The following is a 27692-nucleotide window of genomic DNA, read 5'->3' on the forward strand; positions in this document are numbered from 1 at the left end:
AGAGAGCGGGACCCTAAAGTGAAGGACAGTGCTCACTTCGTCGCTATGAGACATCCGAAAATAGCCAAGTACCCCTGCTCAGCTATTTACCGAAGTCCCATTGCGGGGAATGGAGACCACAGTGCGCAAGTGCAGCCACCTCTCCATTCACAGTTATGGGCCTGACAGAAGTAGCCTAGCCAACACTCGGCGATCTTCAGAACTCCCATAGGTGTAAACCGTGGCTGCTCTCCCTACACTTCGGGGGTCCTGTTCTGCAGACTTTGGACCCACACCCATCTGATATTGAGATATTCCATCAATGTTCCGGATGGTGTCAGTACCAGTGCCAGACATACTCCTAAAACAGTTGTTAGTTGGGGTGTCCTGAGGATGAGCCATCTAAATAAAAATCCCAGTAAACCCCTTTAAGGGCAACTCCACTGCACGTTTTTTTTAACTACTGTGATGTACGCTACTGCATGTCACCCGTCACCCACTTTTCAGGGTCTCTGTAAAACACACTTCTACAAGGAACACTGTCAATCATTAATAGGACCGCCCACCGGACTCCTAAGTGCAGGAACAGCAGGGATTTCAAAAAGTTACAAAATATACTGAATCTTTTCCCATAAAGCTGTATATCAATCTGCTCAGCTCCTCCGGATCTAGAACACGATGGCGGTAAGCTGGATAGCATTCCACCATGCCATCTTGAGGATGCCATAAGGATTCGTTGGGTCAGCGGATTCCCTAGGGACAGCTTACGTTGGAAAATATTCCTGTCTGTCTGTGTATGTAAATAAATATATATATATATACACACACACACACACACACACACACACACACTTTATACGGCTTTTAGCGTTCCATATGGCTACGGTATAGATCCAATGTACTTTCTGCATCACGACCAGTTCTCCCAGGGTTTGCGTGGGTTTCGTCCACGTTCTCAGATTTCCTCCCACACTCCAAAAACATACGGATAGGGACCTTAAATTGTGACCCCATTGGGGACAGCTTGATGCTAATGTCTGTAAAGCACTGCGGAATATAGTAGCGCTATATAAGTGCATAAAATAAATAAATAGTCACCAACATATTAGAGTTTTTACACAGGAAGTGTTTTTTCAGTATCTACGGAGAACCCTTCTATTCTCAGGACACTCAAAGGAGAACTGCACTTTTTTACAAAAGGCGCCATATTCGGTATGGTAACCTTCCTCGTGCAACATGAGCGCAGTACATTTATCCATAGTCTGGCAACATGGAGTAAATTGGACAACAGGTTGTCACAGCCTGAAGGGGTCACTGTTGTCACTACTCCAGGGAACCTGGCCGCTCCTTCCTTTCCATGTTACAGGCACGATGGGTCATCTACTAGTTCATATCCATAAGACCCCAGGAAACGTGGGCCAAATAGCCCCTCTAACAGGATTTGTCTCAGAGGTTCCTGCTCCTTTTGGTGGAGTCCACAGACAACAACAGGGCAATAATCGGGAAGGATCATTCCTGATAATTGCCCTGTGTAAAGGTGTCACCGATCACCAGATAAAATCAGCAAGCGCTGGTGAAAGCATGGCCTTTGTGGACACCAAAATCATAATTTCTAGGCAGCAGGTTGTCCTAGATCTGTTGTCCATAAACAGTTATTCTCTATGGGGATTAGCGATCGCAGCAGCAATCATTCATCCCCATACAGAGGAGATGATGGCTGCATGTAAATGCGGCTCCTACCGCCTCAGATGAGTTTTTTCAGCCAAAAGACGGATGCTAAAATGTAACTGCACTGTCTGAATGAAGCCTTAAAAGGGAACATGAGGCGAGAAACCAAATAAAATCTAACAAGGACCCTAATGAAGTGTAAATTCTCCATTCATGGGCTGCTTGCATAAGGATTCCTTCCATGTGAACAGTCGCATTAGCAGAGTGGTGTGAAATCGGTGGGGTATATTTAATTGCCGACAGCACCTACTTCCTGCTCCCCCCCCCCAACCCCCCTCCTCTTACTGTGAAGCTACATCCCCTACTCCAAAATTAGAGGGAGAGGAAGCTAGCCATGAATGAGAGAATAGTAGTGATCTCATGGCTGGTATCCTAACGGATAAAACTCCCAACCGATCTAACACTGATGTCATATTAATGGTTGTACCGCTACCCCTTTAACAAAAAAGATTCACACAGTAGGAGTGGTCAGCAATGTCGCCTTGTGCGGTACCTCAGAGCAGGCTGTGTAACATGTATTGGAAGCATTCTAGTAGTTGTTATCTCCTTCTACATAGGAGCAGTATTATAGTAGTTATAGTCTTGTATATAGGAGGCAGTATTATAGTAGTTATATTCTTGTACATAGGAGGTAGTATTATAGTAGTTATATTGTTGTACATAGAAGCAGTATTATAGTAGTTATATTCTTGTACATAGGAGGCAGTATTATAGTAGTTATATTCATGTACATAGGAGGCAGTATTATAGTAGTTATATTCATGTACATAGGAGGCAGTATTATAGTAGTTATATTCATGTACATAGGAGGCAGTATTATAGTAGTTATATTCATGTACATAGGAGCAGTATTATAGTAGTTATATTCTTGTACATAGGAGGCAGTATTATAGTAGTTATATTCTTGTACATAGGAGGCAGTATTATAGTAGTTATATTCTTGTACATAGGAGCAGTATTATAGTAGTTATAGTCTTGTACATAGGAGGCAGTATTATAGTAGTTATATTCTTGTACATAGGAGGTAGTATTATAGTAGTTATATTCTTGTACATAGGAGGCAGTATTATAGTAGTTATAGTCTTGTACATAGAAGCAGTATTATAGTAGTTATAGTCTTGTACATAGGAGGCTGGGGATGATATTTTATTTCAGACTGGCAGAACAATTGCCTAATGGGCATGAATAACAGTTTCACAAACCAGGCGCTAGCTTAAAGCATGGCCGTCTCTTCCCCACCACTCTTGGAAGGTGATATAAAGTTATTCGTCAGCAGAGGGAGACAATAAAAACACAAGATAAAATATAAAAGGGGAAAAAACTTCTTTATCATTTTTTCTTTAAACTGTTACTTGAATTGCCCTTGAAGTGTATGTTCACATGTGGCAGATACATTGTGGATTTTTCCCTGCGGGGCTGCAGGCATAAAATAGACAGCAACAGTACTGTACCAACAAAGCAAATTAGATTTAGGCCTCATGCACACGACCGTTTTTTTGTCCGCAAAAACGGGGTCCGTAGGTCAGTGATCGTTTTTTCGTCCGTGGGTCTTCCTTGATTTTTAGAGGATCCACGGACATGAAAAATGAAAAAAATAAATAAATCAAAGTCAAGTTTGCCATTGAAATGATAGGAAAAAACAGACACGGATGACAATCTTGTGTGCATCCGTGTTTTTTCACGGACCCATTTACTTGAATGGGTCTGTGAACCGTTGGCCGTGAAAAAAAAAATAGGACAGGTCATATTTTTTTCACGGCCGGGAAACACGGATCACGGATGCGGCTGCCAAACGGTGCATTTTCCGATTTTTCCACGGACCCATTGAAAGTCAATGGGTTCGCAAAAAAAAAAAAAAAAAAACTGAAAACGGCACAACGGCCATGGATGCACACAACGGTCGTGTGCATGAGGCCTTACACCCTGAAAGAAAAAAAAAAAAAAATTGTAATAGAAATTGATCTGTGGTACAAACTTTAAATCCGCAGCATGTCCAGTTCTGCTATATATTTCTACTTTTATTTTTATTTTTTTGCAATGTATAGGGTGAAATTTGCAGCAAATACTAAAAAATAAAAAACACTAATCAAACTACATAAAGAAAAAAAAATGAAAAAACACCAACACACACACAAGAAATAAAAAGCTCAGCTATAACAGAACGTCGCCAGCAGCTGTGAGATAAGGAGCCGCATTGTCCTGAGAGAAAGGAAGAAATATTATCTGATCAGAGTCATTCTTCTCAAACAGCGGAGATCACATTACCTTGCACGCGCATGCATTATTTATAGCAAGAGGGCCGCAACGCCAAGAACCGTATTCAGTACCACTGCATGAGAGCACCTGCAGTCCGGACCTTCCAATCTATGAAGGGCGAGAACGACGATGGCCGGGCAATGTTTGCTGCCCAGTATGAATGGAGTCCAAGTAGGTACAATGGATTCCACTACATAGTCCTGGGAAACTTGGGTTACTGAAGGCGGTTCTCCATAGTATATGTCCAACAGACACCAAAATCATCTTTTTGATTTATAGTCACCCTAATGGTGAACCTGTGCTTATATGCCATATGCAAACCAAATAAGCAAAGCAGCAGTTTAAAGCATGGGGAGGGACAGATCAGCCATCTGAATTTATGATGAGACACAAGTAACACTTAAGTTATTGCTAGGATATGCCATCAAAGTCGGACAGGTGCGGGTCCCACCCATCTCTAACAGGGGTCCCTGAAAGTGAAGGAGAGCGCACCACGTGTCGGCTGTGTGCTGTCCGCATCTTTTCTCGCGTTCCACAACTCCGCAAAACAAATAAAACATGTCTTATACTAAACAGTGAAAATCAGTACGTGGCCCCACTGAAGTTAATGGGTCCGCAAGAATGCGGAATGCAATACTTTTTTTGCGGACATGCTGAAATGTCCGTAAAAATGGATCTGCATTTTTTGCCGACAGCAAAATACATACAGCTATCTAAATGAGCCCCTATCCTAACTACTTACATTTCCTACGTAATAACTCTGGAGCATCTATTCTTATGACTCTGTGCTAGGTCATGCCTTTATTATTCCTGCTAGAAGTTGTGAATGTACTGCTAGCAGTCTGCAATGAAGATAAATAACCGGATCTAACCGGTGAAATGACGTTAACGAAATAACCTGCATGTCACCGTGAAGGAATCCTGCATGACGAGGGTGACTAAACGACTGACTACCTAACATGTTCGTCATCCAAGTCATGTCACGTATGCACATTTGAGGGTTTCTAGAGTTGAAGAAAAAGTGCTATAAAAACAAACATATTCAAAATAAGATGAAATGATGGGGGGGCGTAGTGCTATGTGGTTCTTCAGGGCAGTCCCTGGAAATGGATAGTGCCAATACCCTAGATACACTCCACGGGGGGCCCGATTCACTTTTTTTTATTTTTTATGACCCGACAAAATGAAGTTAGAGCGATATTGCCCAATATCCATAATACACCAGAAATATCAGATCGCTGCGGACCAGACTCTCATCATCCCTGTAGTTTATCCGGCGAAAGGGGGCTGTAGCACTGCAGCCATCCCCCTGACGACACACTTAACCTTCCTATATGATCAGTACAGCACACTTTATAGCGGGAGTGACAGGGTAGCTGTATACTGCGCCTCTGTGTAGTGGGAAGTGTTATTAGCCTGCCTTACCCGGGGCCTCCAGCAGTAATTAAATCCACCGTCCTCTAATATGGAGATGACTCTGCTCATACTGTCCCAGGCTATACAGCAAAGACGACTACTTTGATGCAGCAAACAAGGACTACCAGTCTACTGCAAGTGCTCTAGGAGGAATTACGAGAAGCCATCTCCAGCAACAGGAAATAGTTTCTACTGTTAGAACAGAATTGTTTCATAGAGGTTTATGTTGTGCCCATACTTTTTATATTCCTACTAGAAGTTAATGAACAAACCTGCAATTTACCCACAATATTTTATTCAGGACAATACATTTCTCTCTATTGTTATACATTTTTTTTTATTCCAAACATTAGGGGAGTAATTTCTCTTGGTACTCGGCGCCTTAATCCCTAGCAGACAGCGAGCCCGCGGAGACGTTCTATTTTGAACGATTCCTTTTAGGGCCGATACCTGTATCATTCACAGCCAACATGTGAGTATTGTAGCAGCGCTCACAACAAAACAATATAATTACATGCAATTTCAGTATCGCTAAATTAGTCACCAGGGCATCGACTTGGAAAACATAGTAAATGCTGAACTGAACAGGTTTGATGTGTCTTATTCACAGAACATTAAAATGTATAAGTTATATAAATGTAAAGTTTATATGGCAATTCCTGTGTTGGCGGCATCAAACACGTGAGAGAATTACCCAGTTTTGTATCTCATTCAGCAGAATCTTGTTCATATACAGTACAGACTGTACGGACCACCTTCTCATTCAAAGAGTTTTCTTTATTTTCACGACTATGAAAATTGTAGATTCACACTGAAGGCATCAAAACTATGAATTAACACATGTGGAATTATATACATAACAAAAAAGTGTGAAACAACTGAAAATATGTCATATTCTAGGTTCTTCAAAGTAGCCACCTTTTGCTTTGCTTACTGCTTTGCACACTCTTGGCATTCTCTTGATGAGCTTCAAGAGGTAGTCACCTGAAATGGTCTTCCAACAGTCTTGAAGGAGTTCCCAGAGATGCTTAGCATGTGTTGGCCCTTTTGCCTTCACTCTACGGTCCAGCTCACCCCAAACCATCTCGATTGGGTTCAGGTCCGGTGACTGTGGAGGCCAGGTCATCTGGCGCAGCACCCCATCACTCTCCTTCATGGTCAAATAGCCCTTACACAGCCTGGGGGTGTGTTTGGGGTCATTGTCCTGTTGAAAAATGATGGTCCAACTAAACGCAAACCGGGTGGAATAGCATGCCGCTGCAAGATGCTGTGGTAGCCATGCTGGTTCAGTATGCCTTCAATTTTGAATAAATCCCCAACAGTGTCACCAGCAAAGCACCCCCACACCATCACACCTCCTCCTCCATGCTTCACGGTGGGAACCAGGCATGTAGAGTCCATCCGTTCACCTTTTCTGTGTCGCACAAAGACACGGTGGTTGGAACCAAAGATCTCAAATTTGGACTCATCAGACCAAAGCACAGATTTCCACTGGTCTAATGTCCATTCCTTGTGTTCTTTAGCCCAAACAAGTCTCTTCTGCTTGTTGCCTGTCCTTAGCAGTGGTTTCCTAGCAGATATTCTACCATGAAGGCCTGATTCACACAGTCTCCTCTTAACAGTTGTTCTAGAGATGTGTCTGCTGCTAGAACTCTGTGTGGCATTGACCTGGTCTCTAATCTGAGCTGCTGTTAACCTGCGATTTCTGAGGCTGGTGACTCGGATGAACTTATCCTCCGCAGCAGAGGTGACTCTTGGTCTTCCTTTCCTGGGGTGGTCCGCATGTGAGCCAGTTTCTTTGTAGCGCTTGATGGTTTTTGTGACTGCACTTGGGGACACTTTCAAAGTTTTCCCAATTTTTCGGACTGACTGACCTTCATTTCTTAAAGTAACGATGGCCACTCGTTTTTCTTTACTTAGAATTTTTATTATGGCAAGAAAAAAGCAGCTAACAGTCTATTCAGTAGGACTATCAGCTGTGTATCCACCTGACTTCTCCTCAACGCAACTGATGGTCCCAACCCCATTTATAAGGCAAGAAATCCCACTTATTAAACCTGACAGGGCACACCTGTGAAGTGAAAACCATTTCAGGTGACTACCTCTTGAAGCTCATCAAGAGAATGAAGAGTGTGCAAAGCAGTAATCAAAGCAAAAGGTGGCTACTTTGAAGAACCTAGAATATGACATATTTTCAGTTGTTTCACACTTTTTTGTTATGTATATAATTCCACATGTGTTAATTCATAGTTTTGATGCCTTCAGTGTGAATCTACAATTTTAATAGTCATGAAAATAAAGAAAACTCTTTTAATGAGAAGGTGTGTCCAAACTTTTGGTCTGTACTGTATGTAGGAGGCAGTATTATAGTAGTTATATTCTTGTATGTAGGAGGGCAATATTCTAGTAATTATATTCTTGGACATACGAGGCAGTATTCTAGTAATTATATTCTTGGACATAGGAGGCAGTATTATAGTAGTTCTAATTGTATCCTCAAGATAGAAGTTATATTCTAGGCGTTATAACGGAGACAATTCGGGAGTGATGCATAACGGAGTTAGATAATCCATCGGTGCCGTATGTGGGAGATATTCTCCTCAAGAAGACTGGCTTTAGGAGAGAATATGTATGTATGTATGTAAGTAAAAGTCAGCTGTAATACGGATCTGTGCATGTGGTTTTAAAAAAGAAAAAAAAAATATGTAAAAGTACGAAACACAAGAACACACTATACTGATGTAATGTTTTCTGCTCGGGTACAGTCAGGAGCCAAAGTATATAATCTGTCCAACACGTAATAAAATCTAACCGTATCTGAACTCTGTTCTTACTTGTGTTTAATGTACGGCAGGAGGCAAGAGCGGTGCGTACCTGTGTGTACCTGCTGCTGAAAGCCACACCATCACCATGTTATCACAAAACAATGAGAGAAAAATACCTGGGACAATGACAGAAAAGTGCACAGAATTTGCAGCGCTCATTTCAGCTAGAGCCTAACACAAATTATGAAATATCTCCTTTAGTGGCAAAGCATTCTACGGCAATGCAGCCCGTGTGCTTTATGCCAGCCTGTGGTTGTGCCCCATTCACAGACTGCAGGTTGTTGTAAGCAGAGGTAAAATTCTGCAGCTGTGGCCAAAGTCCATAAAAAAGGGTGGAGGAATTTCTTGAAGGGTATGTCAACCTTTGCACGTAAGAATTATTCTACATAATACATTGAGTAAATCTGTGCATAGATTACTTATCTGCTGATCCAGATTTGCATCCTGTATTATACTCCAGAGCTGCACTTACTATTCTGCTGGTGCAGTCACTATGTACCTACATTACTTATCCTGTACTGATCCAGATTTGCATCCTGTATTATACTCCAGAGCTGCACTCACTATTCTGCTGGTGCAGTCACTATGTACCTACATTACTTATCCTGTACTGATCCAGATTTGCATCCTGTATTATACTCCAGAGCTGCACTCACTATTCTGCTGGTGCAGTAACTGTGTACATACATTACATTACTTATCCTGTACTGATCCCGAGTTGAGCCTCATTCATTCACACGTCAGTGATGCATCCGTGAAGGATCCGTGTTTGACTGACACTGAACAACTGAAAAATAATTTTCAATGATCCATGAAACACAAATGCAACACAGATGGCGTCCGTGTTGGATCCGTGGTTTTCATGGACCCATAGACTATAAAGGACGTGATGGATCAGTGAACACGAACAAATAGAGCGTGCATCTGTGCTAAAAACATGGAGCCACGGACTGTGGTAAAACACTGATGTGTGAATACACACAATAAAATAAACGGGGACGTGTGCCATCCATGAAGAACATGTATAGCACACAAGTGTGAATGAGGCTTTACATCTTGTATTATACTCCAGAGCTGCACTCTCTATTCTGCTGGAGGAGTCACTGTGTACATACATTACTTATCCTGTACTGATCCTGAGTTACATCCTGTATTATACTCCAGAGCTGCACTCGCTATTCTGCTGGTGCAATCACTGAGTACATACATTACTTATCCTGCACTGATCCTGAGTTACATCCTGTATTATACTCCAGAGCTGCACTCGCTATTCTGCTGGTGCAATCACTGAGTACATACATTACTTATCCTGCACTGATCCTGAGTTACATCCTGTATTATACTCCAGAGCTGCACTCGCTATTCTGCTGGTGCAATCACTGAGTACATACATTACTTATCCTGCACTGATCCTGAGTTACATCCTGTATTATACTCCAGAGCTGCATTCATTATTCTGCTGGTGCAGTCACTGTGTACATACATTACTTATCCTGTACTGATCCTGAGTTACATCCTGTATTATACTCCAGAGCTGCATTCATTATTCTGCTGGTGCAGTCATGGTGTATATAGCATTGTGTTTAAAAAAAGTGAATTAGGCTTAAAATGCTTCCAATAGCTTTTATTTCCAGACACGCAGATGCATTGGGAACACTACACATTCTATTCCAAATCAAAACATGAAGAAAAATATATCAAATTTGTGTTGTTCCTCCAAAAAAAAAAAAAAAAAATTGAAGAAAAGTGAATATTAGACTGTTCAAAAAAATAGCAGTGTTTGTATTCTTCTTAACAAACTCAAACATTCACTATATAAACTGAAAAAGTTGAAGATTTGAAGATTTTGCTTTCCTTTGAATCCCGTCACTACTATCTAGTTGTATAACCGCTGTTTCTGAGAACTGCTGGACGTCTGTGTTGCTCGGAGTCACCACCTTCTGGCCCCTGTGAACAGGTATTCCAGCCCAGGATGATTGGACTACATTCCACAGTTCTTCTCCATTTCTTGGTTTTGCCTCAGAAACTGCATTTTTGATGTCACCCCACAAGTTTTCTATTGGATTAAGATCCGGGGATTGGGCCGGCCGCTCCATAACGTCAATCTTGTTGGTCTGGAACCAAGATGTTGCTTGTTTACTGGTGTGTTTGGGGTCGTTGTCTTGTTGGAGCACCCATTTCAAGGGCATTTCCTCTTCAGCATAAGGCAGCATGACCTCTTCAAGTATTCTGATGTATTCACACTGATCCATGATCCCTGGTCTGCGATATAGGCCCAACCCCGTAGTATGAGAACATCCCCATATCATGATGCTTGCTCCACCATGCTTCACGTTCTTCACAGTGCACTGTGGCTGAATTCAGTGTTTGGGGGTCGTCTGACAAACTGTCTCCGGCCACTGGACCGAAAAAGAACAATCTTACTTTCATCAGTCCACAGAATGTCTCTTTAGGCCGTCAGTGTGCTCTTTGGCAAATTGTAACCTCTTCAGAACATTTTTTATTTCCCACAGTGGGACTTTGCTTGGGGCTTCTTGCAGATAGCTTGGCTTCACATAGGCGTCTTCTCATTGTAACAGGACTCACAGGTAACTTTAGACCTTCTTTGATCTTCCTGGAGCAGATTGTTGACCGAGTCCTTGCCATTTTGGTTATTCTTCTATCCATTCAAATGGTAGTTTTTCGCTTTCTTCCACGTCTTTCAGATCATTTTAGCTTAGCAGCCTATCCTTTTCTGCACTTCATTATAGGTTTTCCCCTCTCCAATCAACTTTTTAATCAAGGTACGCCGTTCTTCTGAACAATGTCTGGAACGACCCATTTTCCTCAGCATTTCAGAGAGAAATGCACTGTAACCGGCATGTGCTACATTTGCTGCCTTCCTTCCTTAAGGGCAATAATTGCCATCTGTTTTTCAAAGAATGAATGACCTCACTCATTGAACTCCACACTGCTATTATTTTGAACATGCCCCTTTCAATTAGTGATTCAATTACACAGAATCAGCAGCATGCATGTCATGACTGTTGGGTATGTTGGATTTCTATTATTCTACTAAACCTGCTAGTAAATTATTTGCCATGTAGAAATATAATTTCTACCAAAAACAGTGACTGATCAGCTTAGTGATGTCCGACTGCTATTATTTTGAACACAACTGTACATTGCATTATTTATCCTGTACAGATCCTGAGTTACTTATCCTGCATTCTACTCCAGAGCTGCATTCACAACTATTCTGGGGTAAAGAAACCTTTGTATCCATGCTCCTGAAAGAACCCACAATCCATTAGGACTGCTATTTTTTTTCCTACGCGAGCCGACTGTACGGTACGTGGAGTAAGGACACTTCCCTGAACGCAAATCACAACAGCATTTTCCATGGAGACATTGAACAAGCAGGAAAGGCTGGGGGATTTCAGCTCGGAATACTCCAGAATTGTGCATACAGCTCTGGAGCATAATACAAAATGTAACCCATGAACTGTAGAAGATGAATAATGCAATGTACCTAGAAAGTTACATAGTCCATCACGTTACTCAATAACTCTTTATGTAAGCCGTAAAATGGCGTTCAAAGGTTGGCATATGCCACTTATATAATATCTTTAGTCTAGGATGGGGGGGGGGGGGGGGGCCAATTAAGTCAGTGCCTAGCCCTTTCACTGAAAAACCAGCTCACCAGCAGTGAAACCAAAACAAGTCCCAAAAATTAGGAGAGATGAAAAGAGCCGGCCCAGCTATTATATGTATCCTCGCTTATCTATGTAATTAAGGATGAGGCGGCGGCGTGCTGAGCCCGATCCAGAGGCGTCAGCCGCCCTCCAGCCGTCTGCTCGCGAACAATTGAAATGGAGAAGCGCTCATTACTGCAGTTACTATAACAAGTGAATTCACCTCCAACCCAACCCCCTCCTGACAAAGAGAAAGAAGACACCTCTAATAGCAGGATGTCAATGAATTAAACACAACCCTCAGCTCCACGTCACCGCAGTCTGGCTTTACCGCACATATCAGGCCTGGTAACCGCTCAATATCAGACTAAGGGCTCATGCACACACACGTTGTTTTTTTTCCTTTACCGTTTCCGTGCTGCTCGTATGCGGATCCATTCACTTCAATAGATTTGCATTAAAAAAAAAAAATTGATCGCTCAATATCCGTAAAATGCAGAACGCTCACAGCCGGTATCAATGTTTTGCGGCGGACCGCAAAACAAACAATGGTCGTGTGCACGAGCCTTAAGGCTACCTTCACATGGCCATATATCTGTTTTGCGGCCCGCAAACTACGGATCTGCAAAATGCCGGTCCCGGCCTTGTGCATCTCGCAATTTTCATGGGCCCCATTTTCATAAAGCCTAATGTTGTCTGCAAAACAGACAAGAGTAGGACAAATTCGATCATTCGCAGCACGGCCACACGGATGTGAACAGCACTTGTATGACATCCGTGTGCTGTCCGCATTGTTTGCAGCCCCACAGAAATAAATGGGTCCACGTGTGATCCGCAATGTATGCGGATCGGGCACAGACCAAAAGTGCAGTCGTGCAAATGAGGACCAAGTTCAATATAAATCCGCGAGTCACCCTCTTACGTTGTTAGGATAGCTATTCTCTGACCCAGCTTTTCTAAACCCTAAGGCTGGGTTCAGACCTGAGCGTTCTGAAACGAGCGCTCTGTATGCGCGATTGTACGGGCGTTTACAATCGCGCATACAGAGACAGGCGTGCACACATTGTCGCGCGTTTCCGAATATCTATGTCCGGGAACGCGCGACAAACGCCCAAAAAAAAGCTCAAGCACTTGTTTGAGCGTCGGGCGTTTTACAGCGCGATCGTACGCGCTGTAAAACGCCCAGGTGAGAACCATTCCCATAGGGAATCATTGGTTCTTGCCTGTTGTGCGTTTTACAGCGCGTAGGAACGCGCTGTAAAACGCTCAGGTGTGAACCCAGCCTTAGGCCTCTTTCACACGAGCGTGACGGATTAGGTCCGGATGCGGTCAGTGAAACTCGCACCATTTTGTAAGCAAGTTCAGTCAGTTTTGTCTGCGATTGCGTTCAGTTGTTTCCGCGCGGGTGCAATACGTTTTGATGCGTTTTTCACGCGCGTGATAAAAAAAAACGGAAGGTTTACAAACAACATCTCTTAGCAACCATCAGTGAAAAACGCATCGCATCCGCACCTGCTTCGATGCGTTTTTCACTGAAGCCCCATTCACTTCTATGGGGTCAGGTCTGCGTGAAAAACGCAGAATATAGAACGTGCTGTGATTTTCACGTGCGTGAAAAACGCCGCTCATGTGCACAAATACATTGAAATGAATGGGTCCGGATTCAGTGTGTTCACGTCACGCATTGAACCAGCGTGGAAAACCCGCTCGTGTGAAAGGCGCCTAAATGGTGAGCATACTAGACAGTGATATTTATACGGCTGGTTCCAATATGGCGCCATTACTAGTCAGATTTACTATTCAGACAGCTCTGCCACGATGCTTTTGGGATCCAAATGTTTGCTAGAATGACCCAGCTTTCCTAAGAGGAAGCATTACAAAATAAATAAATAAATAAAATAAATAAATAAAATAAAATAAATAAATAAATAAATAAATAAATAGGGAAATGCTGAAAGGTAGGGGATTAGATAGAGGATAGACTCTGCTCTCAAATGCACACAGAGGAAGGTTTCTGCGACTGCAAGCAAAATACAAAGCAGCCTAAGGCCTCATTCACACGAACAAACTAAGCCGACACCGGCCGTGTGAATTCCATATTAAGTGCGGACTCATTGACTTGAATGGGTCCGCAATATACAGCTAAAGATAGAACATGTTCTATCTTTTGCAGTGCGGACCCCAAAGACCATGGAAGCGCTTCCGAGTGCTTCCGTGGTCCTCCACTCCATACCTTGCAGATTGTGGACCTATTCAGGTCAATGGGTCCACATCCACAATACGGAATTCACATGACCGGAAAGCTGGATACGTTTTGCCGTAACACAATACCAGATCCGGGACTAATACACTTCAATGTAATTCCGGCAAGTGATCAGGATTTTTGGCCGGAGAGAAAACTGTAGCACGCTGCGGTATTTTTTCCATCCCAAAAACTTAATAGGGACTGAACTGATGCATCCTGAACGGATTGCTCTCCATTCAGAATGCATTAGGATAAAACTGATCAGTTATTTTCCGGTATTGAGCCCCTAGGACGGAACTCAACGCTGGAAAACAAAAACGCTAGTGTGAAAGTATCCAAAGGCTGAGCTCACATTTCAGTCATTTCCATCAGTTATTGTGACTTGTGAGCCAAGACCAGGTGCCGATAGTAACTGATGGAAATACCTGTAGTGTGAACTAGGCCTTGCGGTGGTGTCACACACAGATTTTTAGGAGACCTTCTTTTAAAATCAAAGCCAGAAGTGGATCCAGCAGGAATATTTCACATTCCCTTACAACCCACTTCAGGCTTTTACCCTGGGTTCACACCTGAGCGTTCGCGATGATGAGCCCGGCCGCTGCAGGCGGCAGCACCGAAAATGTGCACTCTTTTATTATTCTAAAACATTTCCAGAATGGATCATAATACGTTGTACAACCCCTTTATTAATGTCAGTGTACATAAAAAGTTTTACAACTTTAATAGACTGAATAATGTATTTCCATTCCTCCTCATTTTTATTATATTCGCTTGCTGTCAGTGAATAAGAACACACACGTTCACTGCGGAGAACAGGGCTAAGCACATGCTGGTTTGTTACTGTGGAGTGCATTCCCTTGTGTGCAGTACAATGGTCTGTATGTTAAAGACGTCACACGCAGCACATAGCTCACTGGCAGTTTGCTACAATGTATCAGCCTGGAGGCTGTTTCGCTCATAGAGCATTGTTCACACTGGATACAAATTGTGTTCATGTCTCGGCTGAGCGCAGGATTACTGCCTCCGAATGTAAACAAAAAAGGTTTTATAAAAAAATTGTAAGGAACTGAAACAAAGTAGAACTTAAGGGGTTTTCCGATTTTTTTTATTATTGATTACTTATCCTCAGGATTAGAGACGAGCGAATTTCAGATTTTGAAACTCGTTTACATTTTGTTTATTGGTTAAAGGTGAATTGCGTTATGGATTCCGTTACCACGGACCATAACGCAATTCTAGGACGGGAGGCATTCCGTTATTCATTCCGTCATCATAGAAGCCTATGGGCTGCAAAACGGATCCGTCCCGTTTCCAGCCCATAGGCTTCTATTATGACAGAATGAATAACGGATTGTCTCTAAAGGCGTTCCGTTATAGAATTGCGTTATGGTCCATGGTAACGAAATCCATAACGCAATAAGTGTGAACGAATTTCATAAGTGGAAATTCGCTCATCTCTACTCAGGATGATGATATTATTATTAATAATAATATTTATATAGCGCCACCATATTCCGCAGCGCTTTACAAATTCATAGGGTTCATGTACAAAACAAAAGTAACTGGCTAATATACAACAAACACTAGGAGCCAGGCCCCTGCGCGCAAGAGCTTACAATCTATGATAGGTCATCAATATCAGATTGGTGGGAGTTCGACAACTGGCACCCTCCCCCCCATCAGCTTTTTAAGGGGCGCGCAGCCGCCTTCTAGCAGCTTACCAAGCACAGCGCTCAGCCTCATTCACTGGAATGGGACTGAACTCCGCCTAGGCCACGTGACCGATGAACGTGTCGTCACATGTCCTAGGAAGAGGCTGCAGCGCTCACCGGGGCACCAATGTCTCTTCTATCCGCGGACCTCCACCAACCAGATACCGATGACCCATCCTGAGGATAAGCCATTGATATCAAAATCTTGGACATCCCAATTAAAAGTTGTAGAACTTTCAAGTCAGAAGACCCCGTCAGGCCGTCACCTCTCCTGAAATGCCCGTTTTGGTAAATAATTTTATTACCCACACAAATCCCATTTCTGGAAAATCTTTTCATCTAAGTCTTTTGTGCAATTCCTCTGCTTAGTCTGACCATGGAAGCATTGACTGGATAGCGTCAGACTGTGCAGGGACACCCCCAGATTAAATTAAGAAACTTCTAGTAGCAAAAACTGAGGAACAGAACAGGCCATTGTATGGAGAATAAAAATCATTAGAAAAAAATAAAATAAATGATGTCAGCAGAAAGGAACATTGGACATGTTGAATTTCAACATGTCCAACAAAACTATCCTTTTGGGGAGATTAGTTGATTACTCCCCTTTAGGGCTCATGCACACGAACATATTTTCTTTCCGTGTCCATTCCATTTATTTTTTTGGCGGACCGTATGTGGAACCATTCAATTCAATGGGCCCAAAAAAATAGAACATGTCCTATTATTGTCCGCATTACGGACAAGGACAGGACTGTTCTATTAGGGGCCAGCTGTTCCGTTCAGCAACATACAGAACGTACATGGACGTCATCCGTATTTTTTTTGCTGACTGCAAAATACATACGGTTGTGTGAATGAGCCTTTACGCAGTCAGATCACACGCAAGCTCTAATGCGTATGAGACAGTCGGGCGAGAGCGCCGTCAGCTGAACGAACACAGAACCAGTCCATTCTTCAGGGGGGGGGGGGGGAGCGCTCTGTCTATTCGGGGAGCAGCTGCATCGCGCTGTACAGATGTAGAGGAAACCGGTTATTGCCCATTACGTGGAATGTAAGAAGACAGCTGCAAAACCACTTATCTGGCCCAAAGGTTGTCACTTTCCAGAAGTTTACACACTTCATATAATCAGATTCTTTACAAGACGTGCAAAATATCGGACTTACAAAACGCTGCTTCCGTTAACGGGAATGTGTCATCAGAAAACGACCTATTGTTTAAATCAAGTTTTTATGTTAAACATATTTAAAGAATTTCTGGCGATGTTATTATAACCCAAACGGCTGCATTAGACAGCCAGGCGATTGTTGGGAGAGAAGACTTCCTTCCCGGCAGCGAAGGAGAGCACTGCTATTACATGCAGCGATCTCCTCCACAGTATGGGGAGTAGCGATCGTTATGCCATTGATCTTCCCTGAACCATTGTTTGCAAGCGGCAGATCGTTAGGTCTAATCACAATCTGCTGCCGGCAAACAATGATTTTTAAACCTGTTGAAAGACTTGATTTGCTTGATAAACGAGCAAACGTTTGCTCGTCCATCTGGTAATCGGCAGCAGCGTTAGGCCTCATTCACACGTCAGTGATTGGAAGCCAAAACCAGGATTGGAGCCTCCACAGACATAAGGAATAAGGGAAGATCTCCTCCTGTTCTGTGTTTAGAGGTTTCGGCTCAAAATTATTGACGGGAAAACACTGACGAGTGAATGAGGCATTACACTGCCAGACCCTCGCTAACAAGCGTTACCCTGAAGGCTCGTTAGCAAGCATTCCGCAGTCTAATACAGTCTTCAGGTAGATTTACACGTACCAATAATTGGCCATATTATCCTGAACGACCACCGTTCCTGTGAACGCTCATTCCCGATAATCTGGCCATCTAAATGTGCCGCCGATCACCCTATGAATGAGCGAAACGCACATTCATCGAGTGATCCTGTCATTCGTGCAGACGGTCCAATCACCGTTCCTGGGCAGCAGATAGTGCGGTCTAAACAGCAATCTGCTGCCCAGAAACAATGATTCTGTATGGGGAATATCGATCATTTGTCCTCATACTGTGAAGGAGATCGCTGCATGTAAAATGTGTCTCCTTCACTGAGCGAGCACTGTCAGGAGGAAACGCTTCCTTCCCGACAACTGACTGTTCCATCAACCTGTGTAAACCCGCCTTTATAATAAGTAATAGACATCACTTCTTGGTCTGCACAAACCACTTGTCAGCAGTCATCTCATTATCATCACAAGCAGGATTACAATCATAGATATGATCCACCATTCACAATAGGTGATATCACAGGTCATCATTTCCCTCACTACCTCTGCCCAGGTCACAGAGAATGCCTAGAAAACTCTCCCACAGAAGTCAATAGGGTCCCCTGCTGTCCATGGTGTCTATAGCCCATGGGGCTGCCATAAAGCAATTTTTTTTTTATATTGTGTAAATGCTGTTAAAAAACAGCTCAAGAAAGATGGCCACCCCCATGATAATGTTCAGAAAAAAAAACAAAAAAAAACACCATGTACAAAATAAGAAAATAAAAACCGATCGTGAAAAAAAAATAATAATCAATATGTGCCACTATCAGATTTTTAACTGGCAGATAAAATTTGGGGTATTGCCTTTAAGAACAGCTCAGCCATGATGGTCGCCCCCATAATCATGTCCAGAAAAAAAAATCATTAAAATAAAATCTACAAGTTTTAGAGAATAAAAAGAGATTGGGGGGGGGGGGGGGAGAAATATCCTCCTCCACTCCGGCAACACCAGTCCGTTGGTACCTGCCACGATGATATCACATACATGATTGACATGACCACTGCAGCCAACCCCGCGGTCATGCGCCATATGTGCAAGCGTGACTACTGAGGCAAGTGACTGACTGCAGCAATCACATCTACCGGACGCCATCGCAGCAGGTCCAAGGCTCTTCACCCTTTGCATACAATTTTCCAAAAATCCTGGACAACTTGGCCAACAGCTAAAGGCTACTTTCACACTGGCGTTTCTGGGAAGCGGCCCAAAACGGATCAGTTCAGCCCCAATGCATTCTGAATGGATAAGGATCAGTTCAGAATGCATCAGTTTGGCTGCGTTTGGTCTCCGTTCCGCTTTTGAGGCGGACACTAAAACGCAGCTTGCAGCGTTTGGTGTCCGCCTGCCGATGAGGAGCCAAACTGATCCGTCTACACTTACAATGTAAGTCAATGGGGACGGATCCGTTTTTCACTGACACAATATGGTGCAATTGAAAATGGATCCGTCCCCCATTGAAAGTCAATGTAAGTCAGGACGGATCCGTTTTGACTTAGACTTTTCTTTGGAAAGAATAATGCAAACGGATCCGTTCTGAATGGATACAAGCGTTTGCATTATCGGTGCGGAGACGTCTGTGCAGATACAAGACAGATCCGCACCAAACGCAGGTGCGAAAGTAGCCTTAGTACATAGCACCATGCTTTTCAGTCTACTACATCTCCTCTGACCTCCCAGCTCTCCGGAGGCGCCACATTACGGATGCCTAGCTACGACTCTTTCTGCTCTCTGGACTATTGATTGAGAAGACATTTATGTTTCTTACGCCCATTAGCTATTGACGACGGTGTACATTGTATTTATAACTGATATACGATGACGACGGGTGGCACGGATCCGTGATTTTACTGATGTGCTGATTCTTAAAAGAACAACAGGGTGGAGAGTCCACGATCCAGGTAGGTCATCGCTAACTGCAAACAGAGGTGGACGCGAGATAAAGCTACTGCGGTGGTAGAAGGGCTAGCCGCTGCTATAGGGCCTATAGGTAAGGAGGCCCTCTGCTTTGTACTGAAGGTCAGCTGTTACTTAGGGGTTGTGCCACCAAATATCCTACATTTTTCAAGCCAGCACCTGGATCTGAATACTTTTGTAATTGCATGCAATTACAAATTTTGTATAGCCAGTGAGCTATTGAATAAAATGCCTCTGTATAGCGCCACCTGCTGTTTGTTCTGTACCTTACTTCTTGTCCACCTCACTGAGGTGGTCGCACACGCTCAGTGTAAGTCTTCAACTGCCGCCAGCCACATGTTACAAGGAAAGAGCTACAGCAGAGAGGACGCTCCCCCCCGAGTCGCCAAGCTGAAGATCTAGAAAGGCAGTTGAAGGTGTGAGGTACAGGGCCGATTCTAGTTTTGTTAGAAAGAGATTGTCATGTACTGTATGATGTCTGATTGTCATTTCTTATATGAATCATGGGGGGGAGGAGGAAGAGTAAGGCCCCTTTCACACAGGCGAGTTTTCCGCGCGATCGAGCAGCCGTTATCGTCTTCTTTCTTCTTCTTGCAGGACCTGCGCTGACGTCCGCTCACCACATGGCGACGTCAGCGCAGGTCCTGCTGAATGAGGATGGAAGAACCTTCTATCTTCATTCAGCAGGCCTTAGAGGTTTTCATAAATCTGCCCCTTTGACTTCTAGTAAACCCAGAGAGATCCACAACAAATCCTCAGGCGGTTGCTAAGAGACCCAGGACACAACACCGGGCGTGACAGGCCGAAGATATGGCATTCGTGAGGAGGAACTCGAAGGAGAGAGGGCGAAATCACATGAACCGAAGGAGAATGTGTCCGAGACAAAGTCTACAGTTTGTTTACTGGCTGTAGAGCAGTAATAGGAAGAGACGACGCATAATAAGAGCAGAGAAATGGGGCGTCCCTTGAGCCGACCATCTACACCAGGCATCCTAAACCGGCTGTAGGCTGTTCGGGCATGCTGGGAGTTGTAGTTTTGCAACAGCTGGAGGGCCGCAGTTTGAGGATGCCTGATCTACACCGAGCTGGTTAAAAGGTCTGCAAGGGAGGACATGCAAATTCTGCGCATCTACATGAAATAATAATAACGTACAAATCTCGCCCGAAACTGCCGCTGGAGCTAAACTCCACGCTCGCGGACGTCATACACACCCCAGAGCGGTCATACAGGTTATAGTGCGGTGCATGCAGGTTATGTGGGTCTAGCCTTATAGAAATACTAGCAGGCAGAAGGTTAGGGGGGGGGGGGGGGGGCCCCAAATGTATTACTCCCCTTACATCTCTCTTTGGTAAAGCACTTTTCTAGTTGCAATCGGCATTTTACGCAGCCCTCGCCAAGTCTACGAAAATTAGGTGTGGTGAGCGCATCGGCCGCAGGTAAATTCTTTATTATTTATGCCAGAAACGGTGAGCTGCCGTAGATTTCATACCGGCGCATGGAGACGAAGAGGAGGCAGCGCGGGCCGTATCAAGTCCAGTGTAGCACAAGTCGGCCTTGATAAAATCAGGGGCCATGTCTTCCGCAAAGTGCAAAATTTGGGGCTTATGCCACAAAACCCAAACCTCTACCGGCTATACAAAAATGGAAAGTAGTAACCAAGCCCCCTACCCACCAACTAGGGCTGGGAAAGCCACAATCGGCCTTGTATGTATCCACAAATCACTATCCATGCTGCGCATATGGACGGGGGTGGTCTAGGAATACATGTTACCGCCATTCACACTGCCCGGCCCTGTCAAAGCGCAGAGGGTGCGCCAGGTACAGACAGAGCAGAGCCTCTAGGTGTAATGGCGACGCCCCCGTTGCTCCCAGAGGCTCATTTGCATGTATTAAAACATCATTTCTCTCAGCAATGCGGACACATATAAACATGGGACCAACACAGGTGCCTTCAGCTGCCTAGTGCACAGCTACTTTTACACAGATGTTTTGGCTTTCCGTTTGAGAGATCCGTTCAGGGCTCTCACAAGCGGTTCCAAAACGGATCAGTTTTGTCCTAATGCATTCTGAATGGAGAAGGATCCGCTCAGAATGCATCAGTTTGCCTCCGTTCAGTCTCCATTCCGCTCTGGAGGTCGCCTGCAGCGTTTTGCTGTCCGCTTGACGAAGCCGAGCCAAACGGATCCGCCCTGGCACAATAGCAAACGGATCCGTCTTGGCTATGTAACAGATAATACAAACGGATCCGTTCGCATTATTCTAACGGATGTTTTTGCAGATCCATGACGGATCCGCCCAAAACGCGAGTGTGAAAGTATACAGGTCAGCCGGTGTCATAGGTACAAATCTGCTGATGCCCTTTAAGCTAGTTTCACATCTCTGGCAGGCTGTTAGTGCCGGAGACGTCTGGATACAGCTTGCTGGAAGCTACCCCATACCTGCTAGCCAAATATAATGGGCACTGACGGAGATCTGGCCACAACCTGGCAAACATACCTGCCGGATCTAAAAGCGCTCACTCGTGCGAAGCTTAAAGAGGACCCGTCATCTCTCCTGACATGTCCGTTTTAATAACTACTTGCATCCCCCCTGTAATAACAATTCTGGAGCATTTATGCTTATGACTATGCTGTGCAATTCCATCATCATTCCTACCGAATTACCAGCAGTCTGAAATAATGGTACAGAGGGGAGTTACCACGGCACCGGCAGACTGTGCAGGAACACACCTTCACCTGGTAACACCCATCTGAACCTCTATTGCAGACTGCTGGCAAGTCATTCATAACTTCTAACAGGAATAACAGGGGGGGGGGGGGGGGGGGGAGAGAAATAAATAATAATAATAAATAATAATAATCTGAAAAGAGAGAGTTATAAGAAAAGATGATGCTCCAGAATTGTTATTATGTGGGGAATGCAAGTAGTGAAACTGAGGTCTATGCAGACAATCTTCATGTCGCAAACTGTTGTATGTAGCCATGGTCCACATGCCCTGATAGGACCTCCAGATGTAATGGGGGCACAGTGGACAACCCCTCTAGTTACCAAAGTGGAAGACCAACCTCATCTGTGCATTTTACAGACTATCCCTTGATTTCAATGGGTGCCATGTAACACTTCTGGCGGCATAGATGTTTCTCACCAACAACTTCCAGCTTGCTGCGGTTTGCTCTCCGGTATAGGAACGCAACAAAATGGAGAGGAACACATTTTGGAGCCTTCCGTTCAGTTACGTTTTGTCCCCATTGACAATGAATAGGGACAAAACCGAAGCGTTTTTCTCCGGTATTGAGACCCTATGACGGATCTCAATACCAGAAAATAGAAACACAAGTGTGAAAGTAGCCTAACCTATATTAGGTCCCAACTGAAAGCCACCAAAATATTTGCTTGGGGACAGACAGGCACATAACTACCAAATCTCAAGAAGTCCAGAACGTTGCATTTCCCATTTCTTAGCGAAACATCTGAGACATGGACATTTCCTTCCCCGACATACTGATCTTACACAACCCAATGCAGAGCCAGATCAAGGTATACATGGGCCGATAGTCACAGCGTACCCCCTACGTATCATACCCCCCCCCCCTTCCTTGGTGTAGAGCATACTTACCCATGTCCGCTCCAAGCCCAGACACCATCCTTGGGCAAGCAAGCCATGGACTGTCTGGCCAGTTGAAGGTAGGAGTCAAATTTGCCTACAAGGCTCTGTCTCGTCATCTCAGGCTACTCCTACACAATGCGGCCCAGCACAAAGATCCGCCGGCCACTCACTGCCAGGACGTTTTTTTTTTTTTTCCCCTTCAAAAAGTGCCCAGGCACTGCATTCTGTGGCGAGTCGCATGCAGATCCTGCTGCCGGCCGCATTGGGAGTAATTGTTTTTTCTCTCCACTCCAGGTGCACGAATACCGTAGATGCGCCTAATTCATGACCGAGGCACATACAGCGCAGAGGCGAATCTAAGACTGGCATAAAAAGCCGGTCTTAGTAAATGACCCCCATTGTGTACAGGTAGCCTCGGTTTGTCAGTGGACTGGAAAGGATAGTCACCTGGTTCCAATCAATGACCTAGTTTAAGAGTACGGCCCCGATTGGACGCAAGCCTAGCCCAGCTGTGGCAGCCAACGACCGCAAGGATTTGTGGTAAAAACGTTTGGCCAATGACCACCACGCGCAGGCACAGCTTGGCTACATGCGCCCGGCAGACAGGTTTGGCGCACCTCAGGGCCTTCCTCTAAACACAAGGGCATCTTGTTAAACCAGGGGGATATTGTACCCCAAACACAAGCCCGACTCTCACTTGTCGGTTTCTGTACCTCCCATTTCATACATGATGTGTACTCTAATACAACTTTTGGGTACATCCAGTCATATACAATAAAAAAATAAAAGAAAATACTATATGTTTGCTATGCATTGTGTAGAGATAAATCTGTGGGGAAAACCTGCAGAAGGAAGGGGTCACTTTGCAGATTTAAAAACCTCACCACGTGTCCGTTTACGCACCGACATTTCATCCATTTGGCTGCTACTCTAATACCCTGTGATTTTTTATGCCCACTAATCCAGACACACACAAAAAATAAAATAATATCCACATTTCCACTACCTGTGGACCTAAAGAGACACTTAAGCCAAGGTATAAAGATTCTCGTTATAAGCCTATGTGGGAGGTAGATCTCATGAGGATCTCCCAACATATACCTCCAAGGGAAGGCTGAGGCATATCCCACTGTATAGGCATATACTGGAGTGGGATACATTCCCCATAGGATACAGAGGGGGAGTATAAGGCCTCCTGCACGCGAACGTGTGCGCCCCGTGGCCGTGCTGCAATGCACGAACACCGACCATGGAGCAGCCGCAGTGGATCGCGGGCCTATTCACTTTAATGGGTCCGCGATCCGGCCGTTCTGCATAAAGATAAAACATGTCCTATCTTTTTGTGGAAATTAAGTACGGGACGAAACCCCACGGAAGCACTCCGTAGTGTTTCCGTCCCGCATCTCTGGATTTGCGGACCAATTAACTTCAATGCCCACGAAACGGCACCCGTGTATTGCGGATCTGCAAATGCAGTCCGCAATACGGCAACGGGACGCACGCGTTCGTGCGCAGGAGGCCTAAGTCAGAGAATATTGCCGCCATGTACCTCCACTGCGCACAAAAGCAAGATGTGAACGCAAACACATAAGGGCCTGTTCACATCACCCCATAGGACACCATTCACCACCCTTTTGGGCTCCACGGGCATACCTTTTAATGTGGTATGGCAGATTAGGCTACACTGACAATGTGAGCCTAGGGGAGACGTGTCCCAATATATACCGATAGAGAGAGATACTTTGTAGCTTTCCATGGGGGGTGTACGCGGGGAGTTTTTCATCTCAAACATGATGTGAACAGGCCCCAAATAGTTTGAGGATTTCAGAACAAGGCTTCATGACCGTGTCCTTAGTGCGCTCAGCAAACTACGGACACCTTCCCCGTGTGAAATCCACATTTTTTCTCACTCCCTTCAATAGAAAGGCCTACTCATCTGCAAGACAGACAAGAATAGGATTTGGTCTATAGCAGGGCTGCCCATCTTGCGGCCCTCCAGCTGTTGCAAAACTACACATGCCCTGATAGCTGTAGGCTGTCCGGGCATGCTGGGAGTTGTAGTTTTGCAACAGCTGGAGGGCCGCAAAGTTGGGCATCCCTGGTCTATAGTTTGCTGAATGGACATACGGACAGGACATGGATCACATCCGTTTTGTTTTTTTCTGGCGGACCCACAAAAATTCATGGGTCCGTGTGCAATCCGTACAAAATGCAGAATACGGTCGTGTGCATGACCCCTAATTCCTAGGCATGAATGCAGGGCCCACAGGTGAAAATGTCTGTCTGTCTCTAATCCCAATTAAGGCCTCTACACAGACAATGGCTGATTCCAGAGAGCAATAGCAGACAAAAAAGAAGATCTTGACGGCTGTAAAACAGTATCGACAAATGCGATATGATGAATTCTTCCGCTGCTGGGGTATTTACAATGACCTTAATGACAGTCAGACATATCTGATAATCAGATTATTGATCTAAGGAGAGCTCCAAATGGAGCAGAAATATAAGAGCGGCACAGCCCCAAACATCACAGAGATTAAACCATGTTGCAATTTCCTGCTCAGTGTTTCCTACAAACACCATAAGTTCTGGATACAATGTAACAAACTCTGGGGGTAAATAAATAAATAAACAAACACTCTCCCCCACTAAACACACCGCCACCCAGTGGAGGTTGGCGTGCATTGCAGTCACATGGTGAAATCCTACATTACCTGCTCTCTTGCGAGTGTTTGTGGAGGCCCTGGACTGGGATCTCTGGTTGTCAGCCCTCGGTCTTCCCATGCAGCCTCCCATGGCAGGACAGTAGTCAGCAAATCCCCATGCAACAGCTTCGATCCAGTCGTGTTCCCCAGTGTGATCAATCGAACTGGTTGCTAAAAGAGCAGCTCCAGGCAAAAGGCAAAGGGATCCTACTTCCAGGACACAGGACCTCCCCAAACTTTTGCCTCCTTCATGTCACTTGGGCTGGCAATTTCCTGCTTTCCCCTCTGCCAGCATGCAGGAAGTGCAGAGCCTGGCAGCAGCAGAAGCACCGGGCATGGGGAAGGACACCACTAAGTCTCTAGAAGCTTGCAGACATGTCCTGGGAACCTTCAGCAAAGTGGCTTGCAGCTTCCTTGCTTCAGTAGTCATAAGGGAGGGCTGGGGAGCTCAGGCCAGTCCCTTCCTGCATACCACAGCCTACAAGCCTGTTTGCAAATAAAAGGCTTGTGTTATTTGTTTGTTGGGAAAAAAAATTTCCCTTGCAAAAAAAAAAAAAAAAAAGATCCACCTCTCCCTCACTCCTCCCCATTCAGGTGAGCATGTGACACTCAGCCTTTCCTTGCACTCTCCTTCCTGCTCCACACTTGCATTCAGCTTAACCCTTGCAGCACTGCTCTCCTGCTGTGGTCTTTTTTTTTTGTGTGTTTTTTTTTTTTATTGCTATCTCCCTGCAGCATCAGCCCTCTCTCCCTCCCTCCCTTCTCCTCCTGCTGTGCTTAGTCCTGTTCTTCTAATCCCCTGGCTACAGGAATCTTCTGCAGTAATCTAGGGTCAGCGATCCCCTGCCCCCTACACATAATAAAACCAGGGGGCAAGAGGGCGCTGGGGGTCCTGCTGGGGGGGGGGAAGCCTTGTGTTTTAATGAGATTAAAAGAAAGCTGGTGTATCCTGGCTGGGCCAGAACACAGGAGGGCTTGTAAGGTGGTTTCAGCAGATTGCAATCTCTGCTGGGCTGAAGGATAAGAACTAGTTTTTGGAACAAGCGTCTGCAGCCTGGTGCTGACGAGGGAGGTTTCAGTGGGTTGTTATCAGGACGTGCCCAGAGAGCGTGAGGTCATTTTATATTGGTTTTGTGGTGTAACTGGCCTCACCCAAGGCAACCGCCGCCTTCGCTCGGGAAGTATTTTTAGTCTGACGTGCCGAACGCCTGCCTAACATTAAATATATCTGTTTTATAAGGTTTATTTATCCGACTTGTTTTTTTTCTTGTATCGTGATTACGTTAAGGGCCGTGTTTTGCTGTCCGCGAATCGTAGAATCCGCAAAACACCGATCCCGACCAAGTGCATGCCAACGGACAAGAATAGGTCATGTTCTATCTTTTTTGCAGGGCCACGGAACGGACTTACGGGTGTGCTGTCTGCATCTTTTATAGCCCGATTGAGGTGAATGGGTCTACCTCCGATCCGCAAAAAAAAGTGGAACGTATGCAGACCCAAACTAAGGCTTTGTGCATGAGCCCTTAGAGAACGTATCTCCTATCTTCAGACGGTGGGGTCTGACCCCTGGGGCCGTGTTCCCGCACTTGAATGGAGCGGCAAATTCGGGATTGCCTCTATGGGCAGCACGGTGGGGTAATTTACCATGAACGGCTTTGTACACCATCTTAGATTCTACCCTGCATTGCCGTAAGAGTCATGCGCTCGTCCTAAATTAGACGTATCCACTTGGAACCGAACCCGAGTTCAGGAAATGTTTTTTTACAGTAGAAATTAATTTATGAAGTTATTGCGCAATGTCTTGTGAGACTTCACGA

General features: G+C 44.8%; 1 protein-coding gene across 1 annotated transcript in view; it reads right to left on the bottom strand.

The window, feature by feature from the left end:
* Positions 1–26404, bottom strand: part of LOC122941039 (ubiquitin domain-containing protein 1-like) — a 49598-nt gene extending 23194 nt beyond the window's left edge. The window contains exon 1 of the mRNA XM_044298020.1: positions 25885–26404. Coding sequence (XP_044153955.1) covers positions 25885–25966 — 82 coding nt within the window. The 5' untranslated portion in view covers positions 25967–26404. The remainder of the gene's footprint in view (positions 1–25884) is intronic.
* Between the last annotated feature and the right edge of the window lie 1288 nt (positions 26405–27692).

The sequence above is a fragment of the Bufo gargarizans genome, chromosome 6 (assembly GCF_014858855.1).
Source record: "Bufo gargarizans isolate SCDJY-AF-19 chromosome 6, ASM1485885v1, whole genome shotgun sequence".
In the NCBI taxonomy this organism is placed as follows: Eukaryota; Metazoa; Chordata; class Amphibia; order Anura; family Bufonidae; genus Bufo; species Bufo gargarizans.